The sequence below is a fragment of the Bos javanicus genome, chromosome 12 (assembly GCF_032452875.1).
Source record: "Bos javanicus breed banteng chromosome 12, ARS-OSU_banteng_1.0, whole genome shotgun sequence".
Taxonomy (NCBI): Eukaryota; Metazoa; Chordata; class Mammalia; order Artiodactyla; family Bovidae; genus Bos; species Bos javanicus.
Window position 1 is genome coordinate 86715248 of NC_083879.1, and position 23033 is coordinate 86738280.

Sequence of the window (23033 nt, forward strand, 5' to 3'; positions counted from 1 at the left end):
TACAGTTCTGATGATCCGTGCAGTCCTGACTGTTTAAACCATCTCACTGGATTCTCAGTTTTCATGCTGCACATTGTCAGAGGTTAACAACCCTTTTCCCACCGTATTACTGATGATCAGCAGTAATAACTTATGATGGTCATTTATTCCGTACAATATGTGGCTCACACAACATAACGTCTAAGCTGCAGCACAGGCCTCCTACACCCGGTAGGAATAAAGTAATCATTTAGGTGGTTTTAAATTCCAGATCTGTGTGGTTCCCTGGTAGACTAGGATTTAGGAAGCGGAAAGGGCGTCCTGAAATAGCAGCATTAAAATAGATTAAGACTGATCTGCACGTTTGGAAGGATGGTAGAAGATGGCCTTCTGTAGTAGATACGTGGCGCTTTCTAATGTGGAAGCTTGCAAACACGCAGGAGAAGCGGGGGAGTCTGCGCCTGACCACCCGCTGTCTGCACGGACCAGCAGGTGCCCAGGGTGTTCGTCTGTGCGTCTCTTTCCTACCTCGAGACCATTCTGAAGCAAACCCTAAACGATGTACAACCTCCATCTATAAATATTTCAGCAGATAAAAGACGGGTTTTGAGTAGGACTCTTCCCGCTAATGTGACTTTGCACTGAGTAGTTTGTTAGAGGTGGGGACGCGTTCTGACTTCCTGCGTGGTGAGTGTGCTGGTCTGGGTTCTGGAGACAGGGTGGGCTTCACGGGATGGAGCCTTGAGGGCAGGCCCACTTGGGATCGGGATCTCTAGGAAGGGAGCATGTGAGGGCTGAAAGGTCACAGAATAGCAAAATGAGACACAAGTGCTGTGGTATGACATAGCTTATGTTTCTTTTAATAGCTTCTTTTTAAAGTTAGTGAAAAGTAATTTCCTTATGCCCAAGAACACTGGGCTGGGTGGCCTTTCCCTTCTCCGGGGGATCTTCCTGACCCAGGAATCAAACCAGGGTCTCCTGCATTGCAGGCAGATTCTTTACCAGCTGAGCCACCAGGGAAGCCCCGCTTATGGCCCACTTAAGACAAAATACATCTCTGTCAAGCACTTACAAAGATTGATTTGTTGGTGCTCTTTCTCAAGTTACAGAATCTCAACGACTCTGTCATTTCTGAGACCAGTTTGAGCCAGAGCTTCAGTCCTCACCACATTGCTTTAAGGCGCACGTTATTCTTTTATTTTTTCTTTTGGTCTCGCTGTGTAGCCACTGGGATCTTTGATCTCCGGCCAGGGATTGAACCCATGCTCCCTGCAGTGAAAGCTCCAAGTCGTAACCGCTGGACCGTCAGAGAAGTCCTTGACACACACTGCTCTTTTAATCATTTTATAGACAGAAAGGGTAGAACTCGGACATTTTAGCCGTGAAACTCTTCTTAAGCTACCTTGCATTACCTTGAATTATCTGGGACTGGGCAATTCAAATACGCTGCTTCGAGTCCGTGTTCTGTGTTGGCAGTTTCTCTGTACGGTCAAGAAGTTGATAAAATGTCTACAGACACTCTCAGCTTTGTTTTGTATCAGAAACTAGTCGTTTTTCACTTTGAGACCCAGGGCGGCCTGCCGTGTGGCAGAATAACTACGCGGTGTGAAGTGTGGTCCTGACGACCCCATTCTGTGTTTCTTCTCTGCAGTACACGTTTTGGAACTTCATACCCAAGAACTTATTTGAACAGTTCAGAAGAATAGCCAACTTTTATTTTCTTATCATATTTCTGGTCCAGGTAAGGCTGGTCACCTCTTCCTGTTGCCCCAGATGTAAATATAAATAAGTGACATTTATTCTTGGATGATTGACTGGTTTGCTGATAAAGAGGGAGCAGGGACTTGGTGCCCCTTTATCTACAGACCCGTCACCTGCTTTCTTCAAAGACAAGCATGTTGGTTCAGAGAGACCTGTTAACTAGAGCATGGGTGTGAGCCCCGTGTGCGTGAGCCGGTCCGGCTGCCTTCTGCCCTCATCCTCCAGTCCTGATGGGAGGCCAGGAGCTTCCTAACCTTTAGGAGGACTTACTCACTAAGCCCCACGTTATTCCACTTATCCCCAAATCACGATGTTCTTGTTGTTCAGTCACTGGGTCGTGTCCGACTCTTTGTGACCCCATAAACTGTAGCACGTGAGGCTTCCCTGTCCTTCACTATCTCCCTAAATCATGTGCATGTTCCTAAAAAAAACACTAAAAGGAAGAGAGTTAACAGGAAGAAAGTGGAAACCACAGTGAGATGTGGATAAGGAAACAGGTCAGGCGTGCTTTCAGATCGGCAGCCTGACTCGTGTCAATCAGACAGAACACAGTGGAAGGACTTTAAAAAATTTTCCCCCAGTAATGTATGCAAATAATGTCGTTAAAGTGTGGCACCAGAAGCAGAGGGTGAATTGAAATAACACATGCGCTGGAATTATCCCGTGTTGTTGCTGCTGCTGACACACCCGTAATAAGGAGAACTGCCCTCAGTTTTCTAGTAAAGGAGGATGGTTTACCTTGTATCGTTTATCTCCAGTGGTGGGATAGAGTGGGGCAACAGCCAAGTGAGTTAACATGAGTCAAAGTGAATGCTACGATGTGTCCAGGGCCAAGCAGTCCACCTGAAGCCCCTCAGAAGGGCTTCCGAAGCTGACTCACCCACCCTCTGTTCCCTGCAGCTGATTATCGATACGCCCACGAGCCCGGTGACAAGCGGTCTCCCGCTGTTCTTCGTCATCACGGTCACGGCCATCAAGCAGGTGAGCTCTGCAGATGCGGGCGGGGAGGAGGAGGGTCCCACAGAGGGTCTGCTACGGGGGCCGCGTGTCATCCACAGCAGAGTCTGCTGGCTCGTTGCAGCCAGTTCACGGGACATTCGGCTCACCTCCAAAGTTCACTTCTGTAACTGGTTTAGATGGACTCTTGAGTTAAAACAAGGCAGGCTGAATAATTTAGTGCTCATTTGCTGCCCTGAGTATCCAAGGAGGAACCTGTCGTCCTCACGTTGAACCGCGTGCAGTGGCCCCTGAGTTGCTTGCCCGCTGCATCCCCCGCTGCCCGGACCCAAGGAGTCGCTCCTGCAGAGGCTCTGAACGTGCCCCCGCACGTAACACAGCCCCGCGACTCCTGACTCGGGGTGGATCCTGCACCCTCTGCAGCCCTGACTGATCAGCCAGTGACCGACAGGAGAGCAGTTCACCTGCTGTTCCCATGACCTGTTCACTGGGGGTTAGTGCTTAACTATCAGCTCTGTTCGGTTCCCACCATTTGGAAGAAAGCCGCGAGTCTCACTGTCCAGCCCCTCCTCCAGCCTCGGCTCCTGGCAACCGCCAGTCCACTCTCGGCCTACCCTGGGCGTTTGTATTAACAGAATCTCACCTCGGTGACCTTTTGTGCCTGACTTATTTCACTGAGCGTGTTCTCAAGGTTTATCCACTGGTAATGTGTGTCAGTGATTCACTCATAGATGAATAATACTCCACCCCGTGTGCAGACCACGTTGTATTTATCCAGCACCCACCGATGGGTATCTGGGTGCTTCTGCTATTCTGGCTCTTCCGGAGAACACTGTCAGGAGCAGTCACACGGAAGCTTTGTGTGGACACAGCTTCTCGGTTCCCCTGCGTGCATACAGAGGAGTAGACTTACTCTAATGTTGCAAGTGTCTTCCAAGTGACCGCGGCGTGGACGTTCCCGCCAGCTGTGCGTGGGTTTCCGGTTTCTCCACGTTCCCGCTGAGCCTTGTCACCCGTCTTCCTCGGGTACGCTCACCCTAGTGGACGTGAAGTGGCACCCACGGTGGTTTCACATTTCCTTCGTAAAAACGATGCTGGGCATCTTTTCATGAGCTTATTGGCCTTTTGTAAATTTTCTTTCGAGAAATACCTTCAAGTCATTGGCCCATTTTTAAATTGGATTGTGTCTTATCCCTGAGACAATTTGTATATTCCAGATACAGGTCCCTTATCTCCTGCATACTTTTGAACACAATGATGTTGCGTTGAAATATCTGAAAGGCAGCATCTAAATTCTTGGTCACGTTGTTGCTGACGAAGCCATGCTTTCTGTGTTAGTCTCTAAATAAAACATAAAAGCGCTGAAGGCCCATCACAGGAGTCACGGCGCCCGCGCTGCCCCCGAGCGGCGGGAGTCACGGCAGAGCGACTCCTCCCGACCAAGAGAACACGAAGAGCCGAGGCTCGGGGCCGCCTTCGTGAACATGAGGCCAGTCCCCTGCCGGTCTGCACGGTGAGAGTGTCCTGACTGGTCAGTGTTTGATCCAGAACGGGAGTGGCATCGAAGGCTTCCCTTGTGATCGTCTGGGTTTTGTCTTCCACTCGCCAGTGATCTGCACATACAGATTTGAACGGCCGTATGATTTTACCTCTTGCCCATGAAATTGGCTTTGAATGTAGAAGTCTGAAGAGCGGACAGAATGAGAATGTGGCCGCGCAGGCGTCCACACACGCTGATGGGCGTGGCGGGCCATCTCGGGGACCGTGTGGGGTGTCTGATGAGCCTGAAGACGAGCACACAGGGGCCTTTGTCACAGGTGGAGCCTGGTCTGTGCGCTTGAAGCACCCTGTGTGAGCCCCTGAGGGACAGGCCGGGGGGCTGGAGACCCCAGTCCTGACCTGAGCGGGCTCTGCCCCGAGGCCGTGGTGCCATTGAAGCTGAAAGAGCACGGAGGCCTCCTGAGAGCACCCTGATTGCGGCGCAAGGGGCGTCCCCATCCCTAAGGGGGTGCCCTGGTGCATCCTGCCCTGCGGCCATGGCTCCTGGGGGTGGGTGGCGTGTAAGGTGCCCAGCAGAGAGCGGTGGCCACGGCTCCTGGGCATGAGACCTTCCTGCCACTTTGGCCAGGACATGGTGCCAGGCGGGTGGGGGCGCTGCCCTCTGCAGCCTGGGTCTGCCCTGGCTCCACCCGGGGCGACGGGCCGGCAGCCCTGAAGGGCTTGAGGAGGCGGATGATTCGGGGCTGTGCCCTTCCGGGACTGCCTGGCCCTCAGCGGCCCTGCCAGCCCCTGCCTGCCATGTTGCCCTGCGGTCCTCCGGGCTGAATCCCGGTTTCGGGGCCACCTGCCGCCCGCCCGGGTCCCCCTCAGCCCTGCTGGGCGTCCTGGCCCGCTGCACGCGGAGAGCCCCTTCCCCGGGGACCGCAGCCCAGCCTCCCCGGGCGTGGAGCAGCCCTTGAGTGTGGCCGCCCGGCCGGAGCAGGCGAGGGCTCACGGGCGTCTCTCCTGGGTCCTGGCAGGGCTACGAGGACTGGCTGCGCCACAAGGCGGACAACGCCATGAACCAGTGCCCCGTGCACTTCGTGCGGCACGGCCGGCTGGTGCGGAAGCAGAGCCGGAAGCTCCGGGTGAGTGCCCGCGGCACGCGGCCCTCGTGCCTTCGGCAGAACTTCTGTCTGAGATTGCTTTAGTCACTGCGTGCAGACCGCCCTCTTCCCCAAGTGCTGCTCCCTTCAGGCAAGCTCCTACCAGTGTTCTCAACCCCTTTCTTCTGTGGGTCAATTTTTAAAGCTGTAAGCAACTGTAGAGCAGGTTTAGGGTCTCAGCGACCTGAGCGCTAGATGGGTCCACCTCCAGGACGTGTCTTTATGTAGATGGGGTCACACAGCCTGTACCTGCCAAACTGGCTTTCCTCTCACAGTCGAACTCCCTCGGGGCTCGCCAAGGGTGGGCATCTGGACGCCTTTCTTTGCTTGGAGAGTCCGTGGGGGTGGACCGGGGGGGTGGGGCTGTTTCTCCAGATCGGGGCCATGATGAATAAAGCTGCTGTGAGCATCTGTGTAGAGGTTTTTTATCGTGAATATAGTTTCCTTTTCTCTGGTATAAAAGTCAGGAGCTCAGTTGCTGGGTCATCGTGGGAAACCCCGTCTTAGTGGAGCGGGAGCAGCCCAGCCGTGCCCTGAGAGCCTGCCCGCCCATGTGTTCCCGCCAGCTCTGTCCCAGCACCCCAGCAGTGCTTGGCACTGCCTCTCGTCTCTGTGGCCCTGATTCTGGGTGCGATCTCAGCATGCGCTGCCCTGGTGGCTGGCGTGAGCCTGCTGTTTGCCCTCAGGGCGTCTTCTTCCTGAGACATCTGTTCTCGCTGTTGTTGCTTCTACTCAGTCCCTCGTTCAGTCCGGCTCTTCGTGATCCCGTGGACTGCAGCCCTCCGAGCTCCCTGTCCTTCACTGTCTCAGCAGGTGTTCCTTCTGCCCAGAACTCCTTTTTCTCTGGTGTGTCATTCACTTCAGTTCAGTCGCTCCATTGTGTCCGACTCTTTGCGACCCCATGGACTGCAGCACGCCAGGCCTCCCTGTCCATCACCAACTCCCGGAGTTCACTCAGACCCACGTCCATTGAGTCGGTGATGCCATCCAACCATCTCATCCTCTGTCGTCCCCTTCTCCTCCTGCCCCCAATCTTTCCCAGCATCAGGGTCTTTTCCAATGAGTCAGCTCTTTGCATCAGGTGGCCAAAGTACTGGAGTTTCAGCTTCAGCATCAGTCCTTCCAGTGAATATTCAGGGTTGATTTCCTTTAGGATGGGCTGGTTTAGGATTTGTGGCCCTTGCCCGCTTCCTGCTTGGTTCATTGAGGGTTTTTACTGTGGAATGTTGGGAGTTCACATATTCTAGACGCTGGTCCTCTGCCGGAAATGCCTTAATGGGGTATTTCGCTAAGCAGAGGCTCTTCGTTTTGATGAAGTCCAGTTCACTGACTTTTCCTTATGTGCATGATGTTTTTAGTGTCAAGTTAAGAACTCTTTGCCAAGGCCTGGTGGCCAAAGACTTTCTCCTGTTTGTTTTTCCCTTAAAGTTTTTATAGTTTTAGATTAAGTTCCTTATCGATTTTGTGTTACTTTTTACGTGAAAGTCCTTTTTGCCCAGGACTGCCCGAGCGCTCCAGCTCGTCTGTTGGGAAGGCTGTCCCTCCTCCATTGACTGGCTTTTGTACCTTTGTCCAAAGCCCGTTAAGCCCATTCTGTCGTGATGGCCTCTGCCAGTCCTCTGCTGGAACCACACACTCCTTTTCACTGTGGCCACGTCCCAGGCTTTACGCCCATGGGATGACCGCTCACCTCATCCTCCTGGATGGAGTTCAAATATTGCAAAGTATTTCTATCATAGCAAAATAGAATATTGCAGAACATTCTTTCATCATGCCCCGTGGCGTGTCCAGGGTCTAAGCATCCAGTGGTGTGTCGACCTCCCTGGTCTCTCCTGGGTTTGGGCCACATGCTCCAGAAGCTGCCCTTCTCAGCCGCGTCATCCACACGCTTTCCTTCCAGCGATGCTGTGACGGCGTCCGTGGGAGCCCCGGCCCAGAGGCCGGTTCCGGTTCACAGCGCTGTCTGTCGTCTGTCCTGCAGGTTGGGGACATCGTCATGGTCAAGGAGGACGAGACCTTCCCCTGTGACCTGATCTTCCTGTCCAGCAGCCGTGCGGACGGGACCTGCCACGTGACCACCGCCAGCCTGGATGGGGAGTCCAGCCACAAAGTAACATGCCTGTTCTCTGCCCGTGGGACCCCCTCCTTCCCCTGGGAGCTGTGCTCCTGTGGCCGGAAGCTGCACAGGGAGTGAGGCTCTGTGTCCAGGGACCTCTCCTTCCCCTGGGAGCTGTGCTCCTGTGGCCAGAAACTGCACGGGGAGTGAAGCTCTGTGTTCAGGGACACCCCGCCCCGCCCCTTCCCCTGAGAGCTGTGCTCCGGTGGCCGGAAGCTGCACGGGGAGTGAGGCTCTGCATTCAGGGAGACCAGGGACTGTTTCCTCTCGTTTGCGTCTCCTCGATCCCCACTTTCTTCTTCCCACCCCAGCGCCCTAACCCTCAGCCTCTCCAGATAACAGAAGCAAGTCCACGTTCCTTTTTAGCTGCTGCTTAGCGAGGGCACCCAGTTAAGGACGTAAGGAAGAGATTGTTAGAATTTGGACGTTTTCATTTTACCTGTCAAAATCAGTGACTTCACCAGACTGGAATTGTATGGAAAGTGAGTCTTGATTTTGCCCGCTTATTACTTCAATGAGCATCTTTTTGTTAAAGTATCTTAGTAAGGATTTTCAGAAATGATGATTCATTTCTTACATTCAGTGTGGAGTTCTGTACTGGCAGCTGGTACTAAACAATTTTAATTAATGATCACAAACGGAAAGCACATAGCTGTTAATTTTAAGGATTTCACTGTTTTGAAAACACGGACTGTTGCAGGGAGTTTATGAAAGTGAGCCTGGCCTGTGGGTCCAGCATTTCTGAGGCTCTGGCTCCCGTGGACACAGGAGCTTCCCCGAGGGGCAAGCCCTGAAGGGTGCCCTGCTCCTCCCCTGTGGATGACCACAGTCTCATCACATGATGTCTGTAGGGTTTCCACACTCACTCTCAGGTTTTCTACATCCCGAATCCCAGGGGAGGAGCCTTGTGGCACAGTCGTCTGTACGGAGAGCAGTTTTGGGTGGAGGGTGCTCGGTGTTCAGTGGCTGTCAGAGCTTGAGGGAGGGGTCGTGTCCGCTCCTCCCCAGCCCAGGCGAGCCGTTCACACCCGACCATGGGCAGTGGGCTGCCGTCCACACCCCCACCCAAAGGGGGACGTCCCTGCCCAGACGCGGCCACCCTTCTCGGGAGCAGATGCCTCGAGGGTCCAGTGCGTCACTGCGGTCAGGGGGAAGCCACACCCGTCCACACGTGGCCTGTGGCCGACGTCTGTGTTTGGGCTCCTGGGCTCGAGGCACCGGAGCTGTCTCCTCAAGAGCAGAGGAGGGGCCCTGTACTGGTCACACCTGCGGAGCGCTCCTCTCCGTCAGATGTGGACAGAGCTCTCGTGAGGACAGTTTAGAAGCTCCCCAGTGTGGGACGCGCCGGAGCTTTCACCTGTTAGCCGGATGCTGTGATCGTGCCCCCGTCATTGTGAATCCTCACACGCTTGCCCGAGCTTACTCATCAGGGTTGGGGAGGAGATGGCGTCCTCCCAAGCCGGCCCACCTGTCCACCATTCCTGGTGCCCTCAGGGCCCATCTTCGCAAAATGGGGTCCCAGACCAGCAGCACCAGCAGCCCTGGGATCTGCTTAGAAATGTGGTTCTCGGGCGCCACCCAGACTGTTGGCCTCGGAGACTCTGGGGCAGGGCTGGGGCCGTGGCGTCTAGTCTGGACAGATGAACCCAGATGTCTGTTTTGGAGGAGAGCTGGGCTCGTTGAGGACGCTTGCTGAGGACGCTGTGCTGGCGCCTCTTGGGTGCAGGAATCACGCACGGGGGCACCTGTAGTCTTGTAACGTTTTACATCTGCAGACTCTGTCCCATACGGTAGCCAGGCTTTGTACTCAGGCTTATTTATGTGCATAAACATTAAACACCGGGGCTGCCCCAGGACGGGGCTCCCACTGCGGGGAGATTGTGTTGCTCGTTTGGGCTGTGACCCCCCCATGTCCTGTCCGTTTGCAGACCCATTACGCAGTTCAGGACACAAAGGGGTTCCATTCGGAGGAAGACATCGACAGTCTCCACGCAACCATCGAGTGTGAGCAGCCCCAGCCTGACCTCTACAAGTAAGCCGGCCTCCTCCCCGGGTCCCCCGCCCCTTGCCCCCAGGGCCTGGCTCCTGGCTGGCTGGGGATGGGTGTGTGTGTGCATCACTGGGGAAGCCCAGGCCCCTCCGATCTCTAGCTCTCTGTTCAGATACTTGAAAAGGCTTCGTGGAACTAAACGTGTTGAAGAAAAATGAATTTTTTGTGCTTCGAGGAAGTCATTTTAAGAAATGTCATTTAAGTCATTTAAGTCATGAGCAAGTAAAAGCAGGGCGGGGAAGAAGCGTGGTTGAGCCCCCCACCCCTGTGTTCCCGGGAGGACCTCAGCCCTTCTTAGAGACGGAGGTACGGGGTGGGGGCGGTCCAGGAGCCAGGGTCTCAGGTCCTGTTCCCTCCCGCCCCCCTGCTGCCCTGGCAGTGACCTGACCCTCCCGCCCCCAGGTTCGTCGGCCGCATAAATGTTTACAACGATCAGAATGACCCTGTGGTGAGGTGAGTTCTCTGCTTCTTGTGAACGCTGGGGGGCTTCATGTCTATCGTTCAATTAAACGTGGTTCTTTTCCTGATGAGAGCTGTTCATGGTCGCTGTACAGTGGGTTTGAGGGGGTTCTGTCTGACTAGAGTCTGGGCTCTGTCCCGTGGCTGGTTTGAGGGGGTCCTTTCTGACTAGAGTCTGGATTCTGTCCCTTGGCTGGTTTGAGGAAGTCCTGTCTGACTAGAGTCTGGGCTCTGTCCCATGGCTGATTTGAGGGTGTCCTGCTTGACTAGAGTCCGGGCTCTGTCCTTTAATTGGTTTGAGGGGAGTCCTTTCTGACTAGAGTCTGGATTCTTTTCCATGGCTGGTTTGAGGGGGTCCTTTCTGACCAGAGTCTGGGCTCTGTCCCTTGGCTGGTTTGAGGAAGTCCTGTCTGACTAGAGTCTGGATTCTGTCCCATGGCTGGTTTGAGGGGATCCTTTCTGACTAGAGTCTGGGCTCTGTCCCGTGGCTGGTTTGAGGGAGTCCTGCCTGACTAGAATCTGGGCTCTGTCACGTGGCTGGTTTCTCTGGTACATACGTCTGGATGTGTTAACACACTAACCACACCATGGAGAATGTTCTCCCGAGAGTCTGCTGAGGGCGCCATCACAGCAGATGACGGGAGGGTGCGGTTCCCCGTTAGAAACACCTTCCGTAGCTGAACAGACTATGAGGCCGAATGGCTTCTGACTTGGAGGCCGTCGGATCGGCTGCGTGAATCTGCTCGTGGTCATCTCCGGGCACCTTCTTGCCCTGGACATCGGGGATGTGCCTCCCAAGGGCCTGTTCCGGGTTCACGCCCACCAGGGATGGGAACCTGCTGCAGGGGATGCACAGTGACCAGTGTAGGTCCCAGCTGGGCATCCACTCCCAGACCGCTGGCGGCTGGGAGCTGACTCGGCCCCGAGGCTTCGGACCCCGCTCAGCCCGGGCGTGGGCTCTGCGGCCTCCGCTTCCCAGGCCTGGGGACGTTTTACCCGCGCGAGGTCTTGAGGTCTGCACTGAGGGGACTGCCTTTGAAGTCCTTTTCCACAAACCCTGCTGGTCAGAGATTGATTTTCCTCCAGTTCACACGTCTTCAGATTGCTGGTGTTCTGGTATTACTGTGTGTATTAAAGAAAACACTGGCCCGGAAGTAGAAAAGAAAATGGAGATTAATGTCGAATAAGCAGTTGCGGGGTTTCTCTCCTTGAGAGGCTCCAGGAATTGCTTGTTTTAAGGAAGCAGTTGGCACCTTTTTAGCGTGTGTTTATCCCCACTCTTCATCAGCAGGTTAGCAAGAGCTTTCCAGACCTGTGGAGGCCTTGCCTTGGTCTTTCTTAAACACATATTGTTCTAAACGTGAATGGCTGGTTAGTGAGGAGAACCAACCTGTATTCTTGTGCCTCGTGAGGATTAATTTGTATTTGAAGGAGGGTGGATAGATTGAGCTGGCTCCATAGCACCAGTGGGTGAACCTGGAGAAGTCAGCACGGCTGGTTTTCCTTATTTGATATTTGTACAAAGTTGACGCCTGAGTCTCTTGAGAGAGAATTACTGTTACCGTATTCTGATACTTTATCTAGTTTTGCTTGTTTTAGTATTTATACTAAAGTCAGCAGATTTTTAATATTTGGATGTTTAAAGATGTTTATAAATTTGTGGTGTGGACAGATATGAATTGTATATCCAATTTCTGGATCCTTTCTGAGTGATGTTTCTTCATCCTCCTGTCCAAACCAGGAGCAAAGTGCTTTTTAAAATAAGTTACTTTTAGACACCAGAGACACTGTATGAAGGGCCACTTGTTTCCGTAAACACCTTGGACGTGCGCTGCCGTGTTTGCCGACAGAGGCTGACAGTGCCTGTAACAGAAATGGACGCGTGTGTACCAGGGCGCCCGTCCCACGAGGCTGTCGGGCTGGGGACCACGCCCTGAGACCGTGGACGGCCCTGGGCAGACCCCTCGGGTCAGGGCGTCCCAGCCAGTGCGCCCCGCTGGGCAGGCCCTCTTTCTCGTCTTCACCCTGATGTGGTCCTGAGCCGGGTCAGCTGAGTACACGGGATGCATTCACGCTTATATCGTTCAGTAAGTCCTCAGCCTCCCTTGGTAAAAGGAAATCAAATGCTAATTGAATGAAAAGAAAACTTGAGCAAATTTTCCCCTCTACCCCAAATCCCTTTACTCTCCAAAGAAAATCAGGAGAACATTGTAGATGTAAAGTTAGTGAATCTGAATCTGCTTCTGCTTCCCTTTCTGCTCTTGGGAAATGAGAAGAAATGATTACTCGGTCAACAGAGGGAACCACTGGCCCCCGAACCCCTAAAGGCAGAGTTTGTCGGCTGTTGAGTTGACTCATCTCACTGTTGAGTCCCAAGTGCTTGTTTTCACATGAATGGTTTTTAACTTCCTCGGTCGCCCCAGCACAGCAGTGCACGGGTCACTGCAGACTCACAGGCCAGCTGCGTCCAGGGCCTGCAGCTTGGCTGCGTGCTTGTGGGTGCCTCACTGAGCCCCCAGCGCCTCTCTGAAAGCCAGACTGTGTTAATGTGTGTGATACTCCCCCAGGATGTGCTAGAAACAGCTCAGTGAGTCGCAGGCACCACTTGGCATCCCCAGCGCAGCCGGCCTCAGATGTGAAGCTTGTTGGGGCGGGTTTCCGGGCTGGTCTGTGGGGTGGCACTTCTGGGGAGGGCCCTGGTGCTGCTGGTGGTGAGACCCTCGCTGTCTCTAATGGAGTGGCATCAAAGCCTTGGGGGCCACCCAGTGGGTCTGGGGCCCTGATGGAGCTGACTGTGGGAATCTCCCAGCAGACGGTTCTTACTGGCCCCAGGGAAAGAGTGCCTGCCTTTCCTGGGGCTCGGCTAGAGTTCATAGTCCAGATACAGGCGGATCTACACTGAGATGGTTTCCTCGTGAGATGCAGTGTTGAGCCTGTGAGCTGCTTCTCCACTGCCCTGTTTCCTGTCGTCCTTCTCTTTGCAGGTCATTAGGATCGGAAAACCTGCTTCTTAGAGGAGCCACGCTGAAGAACACCGAGAAAATCTTTGGTAAATGTTCTAATTAGTGAATTATTAACACTAGCTGCTAAGACTAAGGGCCCCGTAAGCAGTTAAAATCCATGGAGGTGCCTGAAAGTGTCTCTTTGTGCTCTGAGGTGCTGTGGATTTATGGTGGCGAACTGTCCTAAGAAAACCAGTCTGCACGCACGACCACAGTCCCCCAGGGACATGTCAGGGCGCTGCCTGCGCACTGAGCGCCTGCAGCTGGTGACTCGAGCATGAAGTCGTGCCTGTGAAAGAATTCACACACGCTCTGCAGGAAGTTCTTTCAACGGCTGTGTTTCTTTGTTAGTAGCTTCCCTTTCCAGGGGGTTAATTTTTATGTTTTAACTGATACACAAGTAATACACAAGTGTGTCTTATTGTTGGGAAACCCAAATAACTAGAATCTGAACTTGTTTTTAAAAAAATACAGATTGCTCCCTACGTATGCAGGAAGAAAAAAAGTCTTTGGTCTAAAGAATCTTTTTGTATGACTTTTTATGAACAGCTAGCTGGCCTAGAAAAATGTAAAGTACGCTTTATTTTGTCCAGAATTCCGCGTGTGCCTCTCTGCGTGTGCCTTACCGTGTGCAGCAGACAGACACGGCTGCGCGGCTGCTCTGTCGTCTACTCTCTGCTTCACAGGCGCTGCTGTGTACACGGGCATGGAGACCAAGATGGCACTGAACTACCAATCAAAGTCCCAGAAGCGGTCTGCTGTCGAAAAGTAAGCTCGTATATCCCACGGATTGAATCGCATACAGAGCCCACAGCCATACCACCCTGGTGCGCCCCATCTCATCTGAGTCACGTAAAAAGCCTGACTTCCACTGTCGCAAACCCCGGCAGTGGTGAAATCGTTTTCCTCTTGGTCTGATCAGCAACTCCGTGAGGTCTGACAGACGACGGTTGGGCTGATGACTTAGATCTTAGACGGACCGTCTTATTTCATGGGGCTGTGGAGGCCTTGCACCCAGCCACATGTAGACTCCCACCTGAGTGCAGACAGCTGGGCCAAGGCCAGCTGTGGACGCCATCAGGTCCTCCTGTGAAAAAGTCGAAATTACGTCGCTTTTCCTCACACTGAGGAAAGTGTGAGCAGAGCCAACAGTCTTCACTAAACAGTAAAATCCTTTTGATAATAAGTCAGGACAGAGTTGGGTTTGTAAGAAAATGTGGCCCAGGTGGTGTCTTCTTTGCCTCACAAAATACAGTGCGTCCCTAACCTGAGGTGGACGACTGGGTGACCACACGTGGTGAAGTGAAGAGATACTGGCTCCTTAGTGATTTGGGGGTGACGGTCGGGGCACCATTGTCTGCTGTTGGCAAGTTGACCTCCAAGTGGAATCCTGGGTCTCTGCCCACCTGTGGCTGCATCAGCTGTGAAGTTGGGCTGTCGGTTCTTATTAAGGAAGGATGCTTAGTTTCCAGATGTCTGCATTGACAAATCAGTCTCAGATACTGGAAAATCAGACCTCCTTCATAGGCTCCTAAGGACTGGCTAAGGACTCAGCAGTTTTCCTACTCAAGGCGTTCGCTCATTCCCTCCTGCCTTCCTCCAGGTTGGGAACGCACAGGCTGATGCTTCGCAGTAGAAGACGTTGGTTTCCGGGGCTTCTGTGAATTAAGAGCCTTAGACCATGCAGAAGCCCCCTGAGCAGGGCGGCCGTGCCCTGCGCTCCTGTCCACCAGAGTTCCCTGCCCCCAGCTCTGTCCTTGTGGCCCCAAACACAGGCCAGTGGCCAGAGTGGACGCAGATGTAGACAAGCTTGCCTTTGCCGCTTGGACAGTTGGTCGGGGGGTCCCTTTGCTGTGTTGTTCCTGTCTGCTCGCAGCGTGCTCATTCCGACGTTCGACAGCCCGCTCCGGGTTCCTGGGGGAGCAGGCACCCAGTCTCCACGCCCGTCTTGTGTTTCAGATCGATGAACGTGTTCCTCGTCGTGTACCTGTGCATCCTTATCAGCAAGGCACTCATCAACACCGCGCTGAAGTACGTGTGGCAGAGCGAGCCGTCCCGGGACGAGCCGTGGTACAACCGGAAGACAGAGGCGGAGAGACAGAGGAACCTGGTACAGCGAGGCGCCTGTGGGCGGGTGCTGTGGACGCCTGGGGGCACGGGATGATGAGCTGTTGGTAGTAGACACGCTGGTGACGGTGAAAGAATCAGCTGCCCCCCCCCCCCCATAGGCGCTGGTTGCTCCGCCTTCTTTGGGTATTTGAATATTCGGGTCTGGAAAAGTATCAGCTTCCATCCTAAATCCATAAGGACGAACCTTAAACCTTGGGAGCGTGGCGTCTTAACCACTGGGCCACCAGTCAAGTCCCCAGTGTGTTAATTTGATTAAATCTCCTCTACTTAGGGGCTTCCCCGGTGGCTCAGATGGTGAAGCATCTGCCTGCAATGCAGGAGACCCGGGTTCGATCCCTGGGTCGGGACGATCCCCTAGAGTAGGAAATGGCCACCCACTCCAGCACTCTTGCCTGGAAAATTCCCGTGGTCGTAGGAGCCTGATAGGTTACAGTCCATGGGGTTGCAAAGAGTCAGACACGACTGAGCGACTTTCCTTCCACTTCCACTTCTTCTGCTTAAAATGGTGCCGTTTTCTGGCTGGGCCTACCGCATCTGCCTGAGCCATGTGCAGATCCCAGCCTGGGCCCCTGCCTCTTTCCTGAGCTCAGTCCAGCCTCCCAGGAGACTAAATGGCTCAGAAATAAGGACGAAACTAGACAGAAAAGCCGCTTATCCAGACCTAAGCTTGGTCATTTGCTGGAATCTCAGAGGAAACAGTAATCCACTGTTTGGTGTCCTCCAGGCTCTCGGCGGGAGGCCCCCACTGTCTCCAGGTGTGACTCACAGGTGGCCGTCCCCCGACCCCGCCCACCAGCAGCACAGGTGTGGGGCCGCTCCCGTCCTGGGCCAGCCTCGGCGCCCAAGTGGGCGGACAGAGGAAAGCAGGCGGCCCCCGACGCCCAGGTGGTCTTCACCTTTGGGTCTGAAGCACCTGTATTCAAAAGCAGCACTTGCTGAGCTGGGCCAGCTAAGCTGAGCTCCAGCTGTGCAGCGCTGGCGGTGACCACGCTGCGCCGTCTCAGTTCCTCAGAGCCTTCACGGACTTCCTGGCCTTCATGGTTCTCTTCAACTACATCATTCCCGTGTCCATGTACGTCACCGTGGAGTTGCAGAAGTTCCTGGGCTCCTACTTCCTCACCTGGGACGAGGAGATGTTTGACGAGGAGATGGGGGAAGGGCCGCTGGTCAACACCTCGGATCTGAACGAGGAGCTGGGGCAGGTCAGTGTCTCCGGAGCTGTCTTCTCTCGCTGGCTGGTGGGGGAGCCCCTCGCACCTGCGTCCTTGGGTTTCCAGAGGCCATGTGACTCTCAGCCTGCAGCAGACGCCCTGGGTGTTCGGAGGGGCACGCTGCCATCCCTGAGCAGATACGACTTACACCCGAAAGACGGCAGCAGATCCCCCTCCTTGTGTGACAGGTGGTGCTTCTGTGTCGACAGGTTAGGCAGACTCGTGACGTTCACTCACCGACACCGGCTCACCCGTGGCCTTTCTAAGTGGTGCTGATTCTGCATTTCGGGGGCCTGGATTGGGGTGAATCAGCAGTGAGCCCTCAGCTCCCCCAGCCATCCTCTCAGGCCTCATGGCCCGAGGTTATCACTGTCAGGGTGGGCAGAGTGAGACTGAGCTTCAGTCTCTGGCATAAAGAGAGTTCAAAACCCCTCCACTGAGCTGTCCAGGCTGCCAGCCTGGGGCCTGAGCTCTGTGCTGCCTTGACCTGCTAAGTGGGTGTGATAGCCAGGACCTGCCCTGCAGAGGGCACGTGGGTGGGAGCCCCGAGCAGGAGCACCGTGGAGGGGGCAGAGGGTGGGGGTCCGAGCCCCTCGGGGGCAGCACTGGCAGCAGAGCCGCGTCCGCAGGTGGAGTATGTGTTCACGGACAAGACGGGCACCCTCACGGAGAACAACATGGAGTTCAAGGAGTGTTGTGTGGAGGGCCACGTGTGCGTGCCGCACGCCGTCTGCAATGGCCAGGTGCTCCCCGACGCCTCCGCCATCGACATGATCGACGCCTCCCCGGGCGCCAGTGGGCGGGTAGGTGCTCGTGCTTCCCGCCCTCGTCCTGCCCCCTCCCTTCCCACGGGCGTGTCTCAGGACACAGCAAGGGCACCTCCTGTCCCGGGGTCTGGGACTCGCAGGAAGGAAAGATGTGGGTGCAGGCGTCCCCACGGGCGTCCCCAGTGAATCCGGCCGTCTCGTTGGGGCTGGAGACCGCTCACGTCACACTAAGAGTGAGTGTGTGCTCACGCATGGACACACTCACAGGGACCCAGTCACAGGCACGGGCACACCTGTGCTCACACAAGCTGCACAGTTGTGCACACGCACGCACGTGGACACGCACACACACAGCCTGCCGCTGCAGCTCCAGGTCTCACTCCCTCAGGGAGGGGCGTTGCCCTCGTCAGCAGTCACCCCGGAGGCCCTTCCAGAAACTTGAACCTGCCGCCTCCCTGCGTCCACGTCCATCTCGTCTGGCCTGGACTCCGCCACCACCCCCAGGGGCAGAGCTAACGCTCCCCACCCCCGACGGCTGCAGGCCCGGCCGCGTTGGTTGTCGTCTTCTGTTTGGGTTCCTTCTGTCTTAAGTGGACGTGCTTAGAGCTGTGGGTTGTGCTGTATTTCAGGAGCGGGAGGAGCTGTTTTTTCGGGCCCTCTGTCTCTGCCACACCATCCAGGTGAAGGATGACGATGAGGTGGATGGGCCCCAGAAGTCACCAGACTCGGGGAAGCGCTCCGCATACATCTCGTCCTCGCCCGACGAGGTGGCCCTGGTCGAGGGCATCCAGAGGTGCGTGTCGGGCAACTCTGGTCCTGGAGGCTGGGTGTCCTGGGCGCTGTCCACGGTCACCGTGGACGTTTCCTGGGAGCATCCTGACCAGGCCCTTGGGCCTGGGGCGTTCCGCTGGGGTGGGGGCCAGGCGGCCACTGCCTCTGGGCTCAGGCCGTCCTCTGATCCCCAGGCACTGGATGTGGCTTCCTCCTGCTGTCTTAGATGGTGGTTTCCCTCCTAACTTCTGCATAAACTAGAGGCCCCTGCAAACACTCACAGACGTTTTTAAGATGCAGTCTTAGAATCCTTTATGACAAGTCTTCCTCATCCATCCTAAAAAATTGAGGTCAAGCAACTTGCAGGGTCCCACAGCGTGAGAAGGGCTGGGCTGGATGCTGCAGCTCTCTCACCGCTCGCTCCTGTGAGTCCTGTCCCGCCAGCTCCTTCACGTCTCTTTACTGGGCGTTGTTGCTGCCTCCTGACACGGGGCTCCACGCAAACACTTGGGAGAACACTTCTCTCCAGATGGTAATTTCATGTCGTCCCGTTCTCATCGCCGATGACCCTGATTTAACTCTGAAGGTGCGGGATTCACTGCACAGCACAGGGAACTAAGCCAGAGCCTCCTAACAACTTGTAGCAGAATGTGAGCTGCGTAAAGAACCAAGTCACGCTGCTGTGCATCTGAAACTCACCATAGAGTGAGCCAGCCGCCTTCAGTTAAAAACTCACCATAGAGTGAGTCAGCCGCCTTCAGTTAAAAACTCACCATAGAGTGAGTCAGCCGCCTTCAGTTAAAAACTCACCATAGAGTGAGTCAGCCGCCTTCAGTTAAAAACTCACCACAGAGTGAGCCAGCGCCTTCAGTTAAAAACTCACCATAGAGTGAGTCAGCCGCCTTCAGTTAAAAACTCACCACAGAGTGAGCCAGCCGCCTTCAGTTAAAAACTCACCATAGAGTGAGCCAGCCGCCTTCAGTTAAAAACTCACCACAGAGTGAGCCAGCCGCCTTCAGTTAAAAACTCACCATAGAGTGAGCCACCCGCCTTCAGTTAAAAACTCACCATAGAGTGAGTCAGCCGCCTTCAGTTAAAAAATCAGCAAGGGCTCTTACCTTCCCCTTCACTGCCCTCGGAGCATGGGCATCGGACACCCCTAGTCTAATTGGAACCGTGTTTTTGTCGTGGACTAAATGCTGCATTTTTCCTGCAATTTGACAGTGATAATCAGGTGTGTGTGTTGTGTGTTCAACATACGTATTCACGCGCACCTAGGGGAGAGTTCTCAGAGCGAGTGAGATCTGTCTCTTGGAAAATGAGCGCTCAGGCAGTAAGGCACATTCAGTCGCAGGGACCGCCCCTGAGCCGCCTCTCCTCCGGCAGCAGCTCCCGCCGGGCCAGCGGGCCCTGGCCCACGGGCTGCAGCGCCTGCGCGCTGTCAGGGCTGCTGCTCGAGTGTGCGTCCTCCTCCCGTGAGCTCCTTGCACCAGGAGCCGGGCCGCTTGCTCTAGCCCGTCGCTGGGCCGGTGTGGGCGGAGCTCCCGCGCCTGCCGGTGCTGGATGCACGTCAGGAGTCGAGTGCCCTGCGGCCCCGTGTTGAGCTGGGCTGTGGTTTCCTTGTCAGTAGACCGAGCGTCCGCCTGGAGATTGACAGGCTCCCAGAGTCCTAATTCTGACGTCGTAACCTCTGAAGGGCCCCCCTGATAGTAGAGACAGGGCCCACTCCCCAGACCTGCTGCCCTGCAGCGTCACCAGTAGGAAGCAGCTCATCACGTGTGAAGCGCCGAGCAGCCGTTCCCACGTCCAGTTCCCTGGGCTCGTGGAGAATTTTCTCAGACAGTGAATAAATTCAGCACTGACTTCGCCACGCAGCTTACAGTCTCCGTTTTACTAGAAGCATTTCTTCTCCTAAAGGAAAGCTTTCCCAAAGTACGAAACAGAAGTATCTGTGAGGAGGAAAGAGGTCCACATTAACCCCTGGGTTTGTCTGCCCCGCAGATTTGGTTTCACGTACCTGAGGCTGAAGGACAATTACATGGAGCTGCTGAACAGGGACAATGACGTCGAGAGGTGAGGACACCCCTGGATGGGAGGGGAATATAGCATTGTCTTCCCAGTGTTTTCTTACCGGAGAAAATACCAAATTCTCTGTACTTTTCCCATGACTCTTCCTCCCTCTTCTCGGTAACGACCCCAAGCACGTTGCCAGAACGCCCTGGGAGTCTGAGTTGGACGCTTAGGGGCGAGGTTGGCTGGTGGTGCAGCGTCCAACAGGCTTGGGTGAAGCCATGTGGTGTCCGTTTCACTGCAGGAGTTCGGGAACCTTCTAGTCCGTTCTGACACCCCGAGGCCATGCTCTGACCCCCACAAGAGGGAAGACGTAAGCCCTCCCCCTGGAGTGGCCCCGGGACCCTGTGTCCTCAGAGCCCGTTCCAGGCCGTGGAGCATGGGGTCCTGTAGAAACACTGAGCAGGAGATGGACGGGGGGGTTTCACTTTCCATATCAACCTTCGGGGACTGTCCAGTCTGAAAGTGCTGGCCCCGGGGACACGTGGTGTGTCTCGATTTTGACTTGGACGATGGGCTGTCCGTCTCTCCTTGGTAATAAGCATTACTGGGCTGTCATGGAGATGGCGCAGTTGGTAAGGAATATAACCTTTGGTGATGATGATCTCAAAGAACAGGATTTCCGTTCTGGAAAAGTAGACTCCCAGGGTGTGGGGGAGGTGCTGAACCCTTGACTCCAGAAGGGGCTTCTGGGTTCTCCAGCCACGGTCAGCCGCGGCTCCTCCCCAAAGCACTTGGGGGCCTCTGGACGCTGTGGTGTGACCCCTGGGAGGGCAGGGACCCTGCTGTCCGGCTCCTGGTCTCCAGCTGGACAGGCAGGTGAGAGCACCTCTCAGGCCATCCCCACCGCTCAGTGCGGCCGGGGATTCCTGGGCAGCCTCACGCCGTGCCCGGCTGACACCCACCCGCTGCTTCAGGGGCCGTGTCACCTGCAGGGGAGGCTGGTCGTTACTCAGATGCTGTGACTCACGGAGCCACGTGAACGTCAAAACGAGTTTTCCATCTCTCTTTCAGGTTTGAGTTGCTGGAAATCTTGAGTTTCGACTCAGTAAGAAGGCGGATGAGTGTAATCGTCAAGTCTGCTACAGGTGGAAATTCCTTTCCTTTGATTTGTCAAATGGTCCCTGTGGTTGTGCTTTATTCTGATGCCTCAAGTCTGTGAGGCTCTAAGGCTTTAACCATTTGTTCTCCCTTTAAACACAGACACATCTGCACTAGCTGTTCACCTCCAGCCCTGTTTGGGCCCCAGCATCTTAGGCTGGCTTAGTCTGGCGACCCATCCCGAGGTCAACTCCTCACCCACCCCTCAGTTTACACACAAGGCAGCCTGCGTCCTGGGTCCCCCACCCCATCCGTGCCGCAGACCCTCCCCTGGTCTGGACCGCCCACCTCAGACCCTCCCCTGGTCTGGACTCTCCCACCTCAGACCCTCCCCTGGTCTGGACTCTCCCCGCTCAGATCCCCCACTGGTCTGGACTCTCCCCCCTCAGACCCTCCCCTGGTCTGGACTCTCCCCGCTCAGACCCTCCCCTGGTCTGGACCCCCCACCTCAGACCCTCCCCTGGTCTGGACTCTCCCCCCTCAGATCCCCCCCTGGTCTGGACTCTTCCCCCCTCAGACCCTCCCCTGGTCTGGACTCTCCCACCTCAGACCCTCCCTGGTCTGGACTCTCCCCCCTCAGATCCCCCCCTGGTCTGACTCTTCCCCCTCAGACCCTCCCTGGTCTGACTCTCCCCTCAGACCCTCCCTGGTCTGACTCTCCCCGCTCAGACCCTCCCTGGTCTGGACCCCCCACCTCAGACCCTCCCCTGGTCTGGACTCTCCCCTCAGATCCCCCCCTGGTCTGGACTCTTCCCCCCTCAGACCCTCCCCTGGTCTGGACTCTCCCACCTCAGACCCTCCCCTGGTCTGGACTCTCCCCCCTCAGATCCCCCCCTGGTCTGGACTCTTCCCCCCTCAGACCCTCCCCTGGTCTGGACTCTCCCCCCTTGGACCCTCCCCTGGTCTGGACCCCCCACCTCAGACCCTCTCCCAGGACACCTCCCTGACCACCTGTCGGAGGCCTCCGTGGTCTCCTCAGCCTGATGGACTGTCAGCTCTCCCGTCCTTTCTGGGCTGCAGGCGTCCTGAACAGGGCGCCACACGTGGGCAGCAGTGTGCCCGCCCCCGCAGTGCCGGGCGTGCGGTAGACATCGTTGGACTCGGCTTCTAACTCCATTTCCCATGGCATCTTACCAAGAGATGTGGGATCCTACTTGCTTTTGTCTCTTGAAACTAGACCATACCAGGCTATGTTTCTCTCTTTGGAAACCTGCCCGGCGAGCAGGCAAACGGAGACACTGCCCTGAAACTATAAACAGAGCCAGCCTGAAGGCGGCCGAGGGCGCGTGGGAGGGTTCCACGTCACCAGGGTCCTCACACTGTGTTGACCAGAAGTGCCTGCTCTGTCTCCTGAGCTGGTGGGGACGTCGAGGCGGCTGCCGAAGCCCATCTTTCAGCCGCACCCCAGGAACCAGGCTCCATGCCCTGGGGAACACGGGCAAGTTGGGGCCGGTTCTCTGACCCGCATGGCTCCCTCGCCTCCAACCGGTTGTCAGACGTGACAGCTCCACCCATGAGACTCACACCGGTGAGCACCGTGAAAGCTCAAGTACTTTATGTCGATGGTCCTGTAACACGTGGCCACGGGGCCGGCGGGACATGGGACGCGCGCTGCCCATCGTGTTTGGAGATGAGTCCCGGTCGCCTGTGCTGCCTCTGGGCAGCGCTCGGCTTATCCAGGGTGAAGGTGTTTGGCTGCTGAGGTTCACACCATTAGGCTCCTTGTCCTGCGACTGCCCGCATACAGATGTGTAGTCTAGGAGGTGAACCGTCTCGGGGGCAGTCTGCGAGCCAGTTGTCACGCCCACCGTGGCGGGAAGTGATGCCCCCGCTGCTCACACCCCATCCTCCGCCCCGTCCGCACGCTCTCCTGGGCTGCCTGGAGCACCGTGCTTGCCCCTGGGGCTGGATGACAGCATCTGCATAAACTGCTCCACTTTGGCCATGAACAGCGTGGCCGAGCCTGGAGTAGGCGCTGGGCTGTGGAAACCAAGAGCTGTTGAAAGTCCTTTCC

The 23033-nt window shown here is 55.8% G+C and overlaps 1 protein-coding gene across 6 annotated transcripts in view; it reads left to right on the top strand.

Annotated features, from left to right (window-relative positions):
• Nucleotides 1-23033, top strand: part of ATP11A (ATPase phospholipid transporting 11A) — a 103680-nt gene that overhangs the window by 51258 nt on the left and 29389 nt on the right. For all 6 annotated transcript variants that reach the window (XM_061435406.1, XM_061435407.1, XM_061435404.1 and 3 more), the window contains exons 3-16: nt 1631-1720; nt 2641-2721; nt 5217-5324; nt 7324-7452; nt 9387-9490; nt 9911-9961; nt 12952-13016; nt 13656-13737; nt 14929-15079; nt 16104-16301; nt 16940-17113; nt 17707-17870; nt 19850-19921; nt 20933-21006. In XM_061435406.1, coding sequence (XP_061291390.1) covers nt 1631-1720; nt 2641-2721; nt 5217-5324; nt 7324-7452; nt 9387-9490; nt 9911-9961; nt 12952-13016; nt 13656-13737; nt 14929-15079; nt 16104-16301; nt 16940-17113; nt 17707-17870; nt 19850-19921; nt 20933-21006 — 1543 coding nt within the window. The remainder of the gene's footprint in view (nt 1-1630; nt 1721-2640; nt 2722-5216; nt 5325-7323; nt 7453-9386; nt 9491-9910; nt 9962-12951; nt 13017-13655; nt 13738-14928; nt 15080-16103; nt 16302-16939; nt 17114-17706; nt 17871-19849; nt 19922-20932; nt 21007-23033) is intronic.